Consider the following 12,239-nt stretch of genomic DNA (forward strand, 5'->3'; position numbering starts at 1 on the left):
AATGTCTCTAGGAATAACCCTTTTAAAAGTTTTAATAAAAGGGTCCTAGGACATAAGTAAAAACATCATTGGGATCAGCATGAGGTATATGTACCTCGGTATCCCTTTAAGATCTAGGTCTACTAGTTTCAGCCTTTGGGTTAGATCATGAGGCTTTCGTCAGAACCAAATTAGAGTGAGTGACCAAAAAGCAAAAAAGTGGTCACGTAGGTGAAGATATCAGCACACACCCTAAAGTGTGCTGTGAGTGTAGTGGATTGTAGTTACTTACAAATCCTCTGTTTGGAGTACCTGTAAAGGAAAAGGTTAGTAAATGCAGGTACACAGCGTTTAGTTGTTTGACATGCATCTTTATAATTCATGCACGCTCCTGTATACGAAGATGATGGCATCATGCATGTGACTGGGTGAGGGCATGCATGATGGCTATCGACAAAATAACCATGCATGGCTACAATGTGCCCCGGTGGTTCTAAGTTTGTAAAGGGTCCATGGGTAAATGGATGATTCTGATTATAATGTTTTTACCAGTGGGTATGATATCCTCTTAATTAGTATCGCTTTCTGGCACATTGCGTGAAAAATAACATTTTAAATTATGTATCTAGTGATAGCGTGTGGGTTTTGCTAGATGAGAACACATTTAACATAGAATGACACAAAATTGTGACTGACCTCATAAAGGACTGACAATGGCGGCCTCCCTTAAACTCTGAGTATGTTATGCCTCATGGATCCGATCAGCCTCAGCTGTTCCCCATGCTGACCCTGTTGAAGGTTTAGGGGCAGTCATGGGCACAGTTTGCGATTAACAAGGAAGATCAAAGGTTTTGTCAAGTTGGGCGGCTCCCGCTATAGACTCACGGGTGCCGGTACTCACGGTTGTCAGGGGAATAACAGGCAGTTTGACCTACGCAGAGGATCGGGTCCCGCTGGTGTGCCGTGAGTGGTTGACTATTCTGTCTTCAGTAGGGAGTGGGCGGAAGTGCTCGGGAGGTCATGTGGGTGTGACCGAGCAGGTCGCTTGCAACACCGTCTAGAGGGCTAACCCTGAAAGTAAAGCGCGCATGCGTGTAAGCACGTGTGTGCGCTTAACCCTGACTGGAATGAGCATGCGCATTTCAAGCGTATGTTCCTGTGATACTGAAAGTAGTAAAGTTTACCGGGATCATTGAAAAAAGAAGTGATCACTCGCGCTGTTTGTGCACCAAAATTAATGCCATTAATGCTACATTGTTACCGGAGGAGGTGTACTCTTTTATCTCTGCTTGGTGGCATGCATATGTCAGCATAGTAATGCTGCATATCGATATGTGGGCTATACGTGTTGGTAACGTGTAGATCCCTGGCTATGTGGAGGTTAGATTTTGAATTAGTTCCTTGAGCAAGAGTGCATAGATGTTACGACCTACTTAAAAGCCGGGGTATATCTGATTAGTTAGTGGATAACGGTCATCTAGTGTACCCCGGGTGGGTTTGGATGCTATATCGATCATCACAAATTGCAGAGTCTGTTCAGAGTTTTGAATATTCTGTTCTTGTTGGATGCTTTGGAAATGACATGGATACTAGTGTGTTATCCTATGGTTAGCATCCCTAGGAGAGGGGTTCGTCTGTGTAGCGCTGTAGTTGGGACTCATAAGGAAGGTGTATTTATTTACGCCGTATACTGTTCCATGGCACGTTATCATTTAAACCATGTGTTTGTGTGGATAGTCTATACACCCAACGTTGTTCTTTTTCGAACAGTTGGTCTTGGATGTTTCTTGTGTTTGCCTCGAGTTGTTCTATTACTACCCAGGTCATATCATTGGTAGTATGTCCCATCGTTAAGTAGTGGTCTGTCAGTTGCGTTGTGTTCCGTTTACAGCGGATGTTGCTCCGGTGTTCACATATTCTGGTTTTTATTTTTCGGCTGGTCATGCCAACATATCGCAGTTGGCATGGGTATGTGATTAGATAGACCACGTTGGCCGAGTTACAATTCGTGTGTCTTTTGATGTTCCATACTTTGCCTTGTTCTAGGTTTAGAGTTTTTGTGATTTGTGTCAAATGGCAGACACTACAATTGCCACATGGAAAGTGGCCAGTGACATTAGGCAGTCCCCATGCATTGAGCACAGTGCTCTGGGTTATTGTTGGTTTGTTTGGACGAGTAGATACAAGAAAGTCTCTGAGGTTTTGTGATCTTTTCTAAGAGAACAATGGTTTTTCCCATTGGAGTATGCCTGAAGTCACGATTTTCCAATTGGTCTGGATCATTTTAGCGACTTTGTTTGAAATTGAGTTGTATGTTGTTACACAGGTTAGTGGTGTGGTAGGTGTCGTGTTTTCTTTAGGTTCTAGTAGATGTTCCAGTTTCTGGTTTCTTGCTCTTTTTTTTGTGCTTTTTGGACAATTTTGTTAGGGTAACCCCTGTTCTTCAGTTTCACTGTCAGTTGTTCTGCTTGGGATTTGAACTCCTTGATTTCACTGCAATTGCGGCCCAACCTGAGATATTGGCCATAGGGTACATTTTCCTTGAGTGGTCTGCGGTGAAAGCATTCAAAGTGCAAAAGAGACTTTTTTTGCAGTAGGTTTAAAATGCGTCTTTGTCGTAAGGACACCTTTCTGTGCCTCTATTTCTAGGTCCAAGAACATAATGCTCTTCCGGCTTGTGGTGTGCGTGAATCCTAAGTTGGGATCCAAAGTGTTGATCCAGTTCAAGAATTCACATAGTCTTTTTTCACTGTTTGTCCATATCAAGAAGACATCGTCTATGTATCTCTTATAGAATGTAATATCCTTATTATACGGGGATTGTGGGTTCAGAATGTGTAGTCTTTCAAAGTTGGACACGTACAGTCTGGCCACGCTCGGTGCGAACGTACTACCCATTGAAGTTCCGTATTGTTGTAAAAAGAGGATGCTTTCATATTCGAAGAAGGTATCCTTTAGGGCTAATTCAGCGCATTCTAGGATGAAGGATTTGAGTGTTCTGTAGTTCCAATAGATGTTGTCAAGTGATGTACGGATAACATCTAGTGTGTCATCTTGAGGCAGGCTGGTGTACAAGATTTCAATATCCATACTGACTAGGACGGATATTGTGGGATTGAACTGAAGATTGTTTATCTGGCTCAATAGGTCTTTTGTGTCCTTCAGGTATGCAGGAGTTGACTGTACCACTGGTTGTAAAAAGAAATCGCAAAAGCGAGACAGTGGTTCTAGAAGTGAGCCTATTCCGGACACAATAGGTCTACCAGGTGTGGGTGTTTTGTTTTTATGAATCTTTGGGATTGTGTAAAAATAGGGTATTGTGATACCGCCAGAAGTCAGGAACGATGCTTCTTGTTTACTGATGTACCCATTTGATTCTGCCTCATGTACCAGTATTTTAATTTTGTTTTTGAGGGTGTCACTCGGATCTCGTTCCAGTTTTTTGGGTCATCCAGGAGGTGTAAGCATTCAGTGTGGTATGCATTTCGGTTTTGAATGACTATTCCTCCTCCTTTGTCCGCCGGTTTTATGATGATAGCTTCATTATTTTTCAGACTTTTGATGGCGGCAAAGTTTTTTGCGCTGGTGTTTTTGAAAACATCTTCCTCAGGGGTGTTTTCTATCCCTTTGTAGATTGCTTGTTCAATGGCGATAAGTTCAACAGGTGTTTTATGTGGAGGAGGAATAAAGGTGGATTTGAGTTTCAAGGTGGTGTCGCCCTTGTCCTCATTCTGTGTTTCTATTGGTGATAGACTCTCAAAAAAGGCTTTAAGTCTCAGCTTGCAAAATAATCCAGAGAGCTCGCAATGGAGTTTAAATTTGTCAAGTTTCGCTGTGGGTGAGAAACCTAATCCTTTGTTAAGTACCTCTTCCTCTTCATCTGTGAGGATGTGGTCGGACAAGTTTGTGACTAGAGTCTGTTTGAACTTGTTCCTGGTTGTGGTTCCTTTGTCTTGCTGCGTGTGTTGGCGCTTAGGTTCTTGTTGTCCTCCCAATGTACTTGTCCTTTCCGCGGTCGTCTCCCTCATCCTCTCTGGCCAGATCCTAAAAAAGGAAACCGTTGATTGTGGTGGTGGTTGTGTGAATTGTGGGTTCCAACCATAAAGCATTGGTGGGTCCATATGGTGTGGCATAGTTGGGAAAGGTCCTTGGTAATTCATCTGTCCTCCTTGAAATGTGTTAGGCCAGGGTTGTTGCCAGTAGGTGTTGTGTCCTCTGCCTCTACCTCCTTTGTCTGTTTGACCTATAGCTTTCATTGCTAGATCCGCTGCTGATGGCGGACCCATCGTCTGATGATATAGATTGCGTTGATCTCATTGGTGCTTTGTAGTCCACATCTGAGTATGGGTACGTTTTCACAAACGAGAATTTTTTAAAATCCTTTTGGAACTGGTGAATTTTGGACTGGGTTAGTTCATCTTTGTAGTCAGCCATTTCTTTGTTCACCTCATCCAGTCTTTTTAGGTCGAGGACCGTCCGGTCTGCCGAAGGCAGAACCGGAAGTCGGAGATTTAATGTTTCTGAGAGTGGCTCTTTAGCCCGCCTCTCTTTTTGCCTCACCTCCATTGGCTGGCTTCCTAAACGGAGGCCAGCCATTGGAGGAGAGAGCCGTCCCTCCAAATAGGCTCCGTCTTTTTCAGATTCGGGGGCGTGTTCCGTGCTGTTCTTTCCACTTTTTAGCCACGCCCTTTTTCGAACAGCAGGAACACGCCACCGAATCCGAAAATAATGCTGCCTTTCTCCGAGGCATTTCTGCAGCGGAGGAGACCGCTCTGCTGGACCTGGTATGTCGTCAGCAGTGGGGATGCCTCCTGCCCTTGAACCCCTGCTGAATGTAGAGGCGAGGCCCTCCCTCCCCTGGGCCTTCTTCATTCGATCTGTCCCCGCAGTGGAAGCTCCCGCCCCGGCTCCGCCTCTCATCCTCTCCTCAAGCTGTGCTCGGCTCCACGTACTCTGGGCCACGGTTTCATCATCGCTACCAGGCCTGCTCTTAAAGGGGCCGCCTCTGCATCAGAGCCGGCCTAGGTCCCCGTGCCTGCAAAGAGCTTACCTTGCCGTCGTGCTGAACGGGAGATGCAAAACTAGCACCGATCCCTTCTGTTTCCGTAGCTGCCAAGCGGACCCATGTAGTCGCATTCAGCCAGCGTCCCGTTACATTCTGGGACTTTAATTTTACTTTCAACATTGCAGTTATGATCGTAAACATCCCAGCATGCACATTTTTCTTGACTGGAAATTCGGAAATGTAACTATAAACGCGCACAGTGCCTTTCTACACCCGTTAACCCCTCGCCTTCTGGATTCGTCTAGAGAAACTACTCCGCTTTCTTCACCTACCACCCCTTATAAATACCCAACTATCGATAGCCACGTATGTTACAACGGGAGCCTGTGATAACCTGTCCCACACCGGGCACGTTCATCCAGGCATGCCTCTTTCGTATCTGCCCTGGGCGTTCTACTCTCTGCTTCCGGATGGTGAAAGCAGAATTGCAGATTATGGACCACAGGTGTGTAGGTGGGGGAGGACGTCACACGTGCACGGAGCTGATCAGTGGATGCACCCGCTGCCAGGTCTTTAAGTGGGCCGGGTTTTGAACCCGGTAACTTAAATGGGCATTGAGGGGTCCTATGTTCATATCAAACTTACTGGCAATAACTGACAATTCGGCAATTGATGTTAAAAACATTGAGTAATCCATGTCATTGAACTAGTGTCTGGGTATAGTTCACATCTTTAACACTATTAGGCAAGATTAAGCTACTTCCAGGGTGTTGTAGTTTATTGCTCTTAGAGTGTGTTATTTGAAATAGATCGCCTCTAGCTGTATATAAAGGCCGCGGTTGCTCTGGAGTGAAGCAGAAGGCAGGGTTTCCCACGCTGCCGGTCAGTGGCTCAAATGTGTTTAGAATACATGGCCATCCAATTCCTGGCCTCTCAGCAGAGTGCAGAGCAGTGGCCACATTCCTGTGTGATTCTGTCCCAACGTGTGCAGTAGGTACACATATGTCGAAATATTGACTTGGAGAATGTGAATGAAAATACAGGGCTTGCAGGTGAGTACGCGCATCGGATGCGTTTGACGGAGTAGATGCGACGAGGCAGATTCAGGAGAGAGTGAAGAGTGCTGATAAAAGGTTTGTGTATAGATGGACGGAATGTGGATAGGAAACAGGAGTACATCAGTGAACATCTCCGGAAAGATTGAGACATCAAGGCCACTGTCCCTTATATAGGCCACCGTAACTTTTAATCCAGTCTCATGTGGAAAAACTGAAGCATTTTCAATATTGCCAACAATTATGTTCACTCGTTTATCTTAAATAGCTGACAACCACTGACCAAGTCAAATAGGCCTGTCTGGTTTTAGGTGTATGTTAGTTGTTATATTTCTCTGGATGCAATAACCAAGCTCAGAGGCAACCACATACCGGTTGAGTGGTACAGTATGCCTTTCTCCGAGGCATTTCTGCTTCGCCTCGGAGAAAGGCGGTGGTTTTCATGGCGACTCCCTCCCCCTGCTGCCTCCTTTGTTGTTGAGAGCTGAGAGCCCCTGCAGGCTCTGGGAGCCGAACTTGCGCAGCGCCTGTCACCTGTGTCGGGCTGCTGCTCTCTTCATCCTCCTGGGTGGGGTCGGGGCTAAGCCGTTCCTGCCCATACGCTCTCCTGCTTGTACGGCGACCCAGAGTTGTCAAGATCACCCCGCCAACTACTCACTTTCTCGGAGGTGCCCTGTGTCCAGCTCCGTGGGTTAAAAGGTCATTAGCTCTTCAGGGTGTGTTATTTGTACAGTCAGAGCAGGAGAGGGGGGCGGCTGAAACTGGTAGCATCCACGTTCTGAGCTCCTCTCTCCCTCCACTCTGTTCCCCTTCCCTCACACGCTAACCCCCCCCCTTTACTTCCATCCCATCGCGGCCACGCGCCCTCTCTGTTCATCTCTCGAGCTCCCTCCTTGGCGCCACATTTCTTCTTTTCTCATTTCCTTTGCTCTCCTTATCAATTCCTCTCTGCCCCTCCAGTCCTGCTGTGTCACTTCCTCCCTCTGTGTCACTCCCTCCCTCCTTCCTTGTGACCCCTCACTTCCTCCTGCTTCCCTTCACCTCACACGTTTCTCTTCCACCACCCAGCTATCTCCTCTCTCTTCCTTTGGGTCACTCTTTCCCTCAAACTCCCTCCTATCTTTCACGTGCGCTTCCTCTTCTTTCGTGCCTGCCCCCCCCTCCCGCCCCCAGCAGTTAACTTCCCTCACCAATCTCTCTCTCTTCATCTTACTTTCTCTTATCTTCTCTCTTCTCATACCCTTTCCTCGCACCCCGCCCCCGTCTCCCTTTCTGCGTCTCGTTCTCTCCCTGCTCGTATCTCGTTTTACCACCCTCTGCCCCCTCCACTACCGCTCCTCTTTCTCTCTCGGGACCCACTCTTTTAACTTCCAGCGGTGTCGGCTCTCCCCCCCGCCTTCCCCACCCCCACAGAGAAGGTATGTATCACTACCTCACAACATCCCTCTCCCTCACTCTCTCTATCTCACTACCTCACTCTCTATCACACTACCTCACTCTCTCTCACTACCTCACTCTCTATTTCAATACCTCACTCTCTCTCTGTATCTCACTACCTCACTCTCTCTCTGCTAATGCAATAGGTATCACATATGCAAAAAAAAAGCTAGTGCCAATAGAAATGACAATGCCATTTATTTACGGATACAAAAATAATAAAAAAAAAAAATGAGCAATACCAATAGCTCTACCTATAATATTGCCGAGACCATTGCATTGTAAATGCTTGTTCTGTATGAGGTCAAGGTGGTCTTAAAGTGATTTTCCGTAGCTCGGATGTCGATCAGGATGGCATCTGAAACTCTTTTGGGCGTTTGGATTATTAAAATAATCCAATCTCTTGTGCAATGCCATGCGATTTGGGCCCAGTCTCTTCGGAGGCTGCGTCATCTAGAAATATGCGTGGGGCATTTGTCACAATCAATCCCTTTGGAGCTGTGTTGGATCGTAAATATTCTGTCAGTATAACGCCATTTAATATTGTTCTGATGCGAGTTTTCTTTTTTTTTTGGACTAATTCTCCCAATCAGCACTTTGTGAGATGGTTTGTGCCACGTTAAAGTCTGCCAACAGTGGTGATGCTGCTAAGATGTTGCCAACATCCTCATCCGTAAAAGTGAGTCCCGCATTCTTCGCCATGTTGTCAATATGTTCTCAGAAAAGTGTTCACAAAAAACAGGTATCAAAGCTAGATACAATAGAAGTTTGTTGGAAGAGAGGTATAACTCTCACAGCTGTGCGCTGTCAGAATATGTAGAAACAACTAGAGAGTAAGAAAAAAGTTAACTTGTCCTTTTCCCTGCGTAGCATATGAGTAAACAAAGTGGACAAGTCCTTTTATGAGGTTGTTTGTGGTCAAAAGGTCCTGGCCACAACCTTCAAAAGAAAGGAGTACAAACAACTGTAGGTAGTTTCAGGAAACCCCTCACCCACCTACCTAGTAGGTGGCATGCTTCATCATCGGGGCCCAGGTGGATCACCTAATGCAATCCAGCTGTGCTTTGACGCCTGAGTTACAGCGGAGCAGGTTGTTTGTGTAGGAAAGTGAAGTGATATGTGAAGTGCAGTTATGAGTTAAAAATGTCTCTAGGAATAACCCTTGTAAAAGTTTTAATAAAAGGGTCCTAGGACGTAAGTAAAAACATCATCGGGATCAGCATGAGGTATTGTATGTACCTCGGTATCCCTTTAAGATTTAGGTCTACTAGTTTCAGCCTTTGGGTTAGATCATGAGGCTTTCGTCAGGACCAAATTAGAGTGAGTGACCAAAAAGGAAAAAAGTGGTCACGTAGGTGAAGATATCAGCACACACCCTAAAGTGTGCTGTGAGTGTAGTGGATTGTAGTTACTTAGAAATCCTCCGTTCGGAGTACCTGTAAAGGAAAAGGTTAGTAAATACAGGTACACAGCGTTTAGTTGTTTGACATGCATCTTTATAATTCATGCGTGCTCCTGTATATGAAGATGATGGCATCATGCATGTGACTGTGTGAGGGCATGCATGATTGCTATCTACAAAATAACCATGCGTGGCTACAATGTGCCCCGGTGTTTCTAAGTTTGTAAAGGGTCCATGGGTAAATGGATGATTACTGTATTTCTTTGTATGTTATAGAAATAAACACAAGACTACAATGAAGGCTCCTTGTGTCGTCCTATTATTGTTCTTCATAGAAACGAATACGGGTTTCTTGCCTTCATTACATTCCTCTTTTTGTTTCTGTGTGAAATCAAGGGTCAGATGGCATGTAGCTCTTCTTTATATTCTTTCGTTTTTTTTCTATGTCACCGAAATAACACTATAAGTTGTTTTTAGAATCTGACCTTCATTTCACTTAGAAACCAAAGGTGGGTTTTAATAAAGGCACAGATGCTTTCAATATAGTCCGGCTTTTGTTTCTTATATTTATCTGACCATAATGTTCTAACGCATTATTTGCAGGATTTAGCACATTAAAACCAGATGTATTGGCTATGGCAATGCTTGTCCTTCTATTGTACACATCAACAGCAGGAAATAATCAATCTTGCTTTGCCCAAAAACCACATACATTTGGTTTGAAAAGAGACTAAAAGGGGAAGGAGGCTGAAAGGAATCGTTTCAACATCATTTCTGAGGTTTGGCTTAATGCATGCATGCTGCATTCCTTCATGCCAAGCCTTTTGGAGATAAGATAACAAGAAGTGACAAGGGAGTACCTTGGCATCACAATGACATAGTGCCTAACGTTTTATAAGTGGTCGAGCTAGAATGAAAACACCTCGGCACCAAAAAATTCAAGCAGTTTCCTTTGATTTTTGTAACTATGTAACATGTATCACGTGCAACCCAGTGCCAGCTGTGAAATATCAATAACGATTGGTTGCTGAAAATCTGTAATAACCTAACCGACTTAAAGAATTGAAAAGTTAATTTACTTTGTTGCATAAGGCAGGTAACCATAGAAAACAGAAATACGACATGTCACCAAAACCAAACGTAGGTTTTACTTTTACGCCCACGTCTATATTTTATATGGGTTTAGCCAGTTCTGCCTTCATAGCGAACATCATTTTCATTCTGGGATGTACAGGATGCTGTTGCTTGTACACAACACCTATACTAGCATGCCTGTCTTTCTTCTTTGTCGATGCAGGGGGGGCACCCTAAGTTGTGTGTTTGCATGGGTATCTTTTTTTTTTTGTCTAAGCATGGGTGTTTTTATGTTTGTGGTCTAAAAACCTGTTTAAATTGGTGCTTTCATAGTTGTTGTTTGGGTGCCTAAATGTATGTTAGCCATGTGCAAACAAGGTATCTGGCTGTAAGTTTCTACGTGTATGGAATCCTGCAACTGTCTTGTCTGCATGTATCCATTTTTCATGTGTTTCGCGAGCATGCATTAAACAGAATACAAACCATGCTTATCAGTGCTTGCTTAATTTTTTCTTACTTTATGCACCACTAGCTGGGCTTCGTTCACAAGTTATAGGTTTAGGTTTGGAAATTAAGTGGAATGATGGAGCCTTGCACTGTAAAGAGGCAAATGCATGTGCACTGAATATTTTAAGGTGTACGATTCCTTCAAGAAAGGTCTTCATGGACTTAAAATCAAGACACTCGAGTTGTGTTTATTGATACTCAAGACCAGCAAACATTGGGGCAGGAAAAAAGGCATTTTGTCAGCTGTAAGGGCATTTAGCTAATAAACGTTGATTTCTCATTAAAGTTTCATTGCATTCCAAGAGCCCTTGATGGGCTTGTTCTAGGTTCCATAGGGATGTAGTGTCTCCACTAATATTGTGTCACTCTACTATTACGGAGCAACCTTCTCTTGATGTTCCTCATTCAACCCATAGGAAAACAGCTTCTCCATTAATGACTCGTCGCTCAAGCAGGAGGAAGATAACGACTTTATTGATGTTGTGCCATTCGAAAGTGAACGGGGGTAGAGATAAAGAGGGGGTGCTAGAAGGGAGGGGAGAAGGAAAGAGGTCAAGGGAAGGAGAGTGGGAGTGAGGGTGGACTGGTAGGGGAGGTGGAGGAGTGGACATGAGAGAGAAGAAAATAGAAGTGGGGATGCTGAGGACGAGAGCGCAAGGAGTGGGAAAGCGATGTAATGGAAAGAAAAGTATGGTGCAAGTAACGCTATAATATGAGCGAAGCCAGAAATTGCAAGGGAACGGGGCACCGTGACTTTGAGAAGTCTTGTTAATGCCGTAAGCATACCTGGACAGGTCGGAGGGTCAGGACGAGTCACTGCGGTCAGCAGAGATGTAAGCACAGAGTGTAGGAAGGCAATCTGGGGAGGCTGTAACGGAACGCAGGAGTTTGGTGTTAAAATAACTCTAAAGAGAGCGAAAACAGAAAAATGCAAGGGAGCTAGGTGGCGTGGCATAGGTAAGCCAAGTATATGTCGAGAAAGTACCTGAAAAGTTGAAGCCGGTCGAAAGCCTGAGCGAGTCACTGCAGTCATCAAGGCTCTGTTTGGTGTGTGACAGGAAAAAATACTAGCGAACCAGAAGTAAGAAGGAAGCCGGGAAGTATAGCACATTTGTTAGGACGAGGAGAGCATTTAGGCATTTAGTTAGGCATTTCCTAACTATAACAAGACAAGCCCGGCTTCGAAAGTGGTGCGCGCGAGTGAAAGGGAAAGCAGCGCGTTTGCACATATGTTTCCAATTAACGCGAGACGCGGCGGGGGAGAGGCGGAGGAGCGTTCAGAGAGCAATCGAGAGGAAAGCCAGTTGCCGCCTGATTGGGCGCTGAAAGTTGGCGGCTGCACGCGTGCACACGCGCGTAACTGCAAGCGCCAGGACAGCAAAAGCGTGTGGTAACACTTTTAAAAGCCCACTACTAAATGTCTCGCAGAGCAGCGCATGCTCTGGCTCAGGCAAGATCTTAAAAATCGCACGAGGAAACAGTATTGGTTGGGGCTGAGTGGCAGAGATCCTAATCAAAGCGACTCCAAAAGTTTCATTTTGGGTGACAGCGGGGGGAGGACTTCCCACAAAAGAGGCCACAGAGAATCGTGCCAACGATCTGTATGATTCCTACAGTGAAAAAGCTGATTTGTTGACATTTGGGTTCAAGAAATTATAAGACATCCATCCCTGGTCTTTTGCAAACAATTCATGGAAAGAGTGGCTCGGAGCAATCAAGGTGAATAATCAACTGAGTATTATTGGCATGTGAAATGGCCATACACTAAGCTGCTATGATT

At 45.0% G+C, this 12,239-nt stretch overlaps 1 protein-coding gene across 3 annotated transcripts in view; it reads left to right on the top strand.

The window, feature by feature from the left end:
- CASP9 (caspase 9) overlaps positions 1-12,239 on the top strand; it is a 133,018-nt gene that overhangs the window by 7,785 nt on the left and 112,994 nt on the right. Inside the window, exon 2 of one of the 3 annotated variants that reach the window (XM_085604160.1) lies at positions 8,070-8,155. The exons of the other annotated variants lie outside the window; for them this stretch is intronic. Coding sequence (XP_085460286.1) covers positions 8,081-8,155 — 75 coding nt within the window. The 5' untranslated portion in view covers positions 8,070-8,080. The remainder of the gene's footprint in view (positions 1-8,069; positions 8,156-12,239) is intronic. 3 annotated transcript variants of the gene reach the window in all.

Source organism: Triturus cristatus, chromosome 1_2 (assembly GCF_964204655.1).
Source record: "Triturus cristatus chromosome 1_2, aTriCri1.1, whole genome shotgun sequence".
In the NCBI taxonomy this organism is placed as follows: Eukaryota; Metazoa; Chordata; class Amphibia; order Caudata; family Salamandridae; genus Triturus; species Triturus cristatus.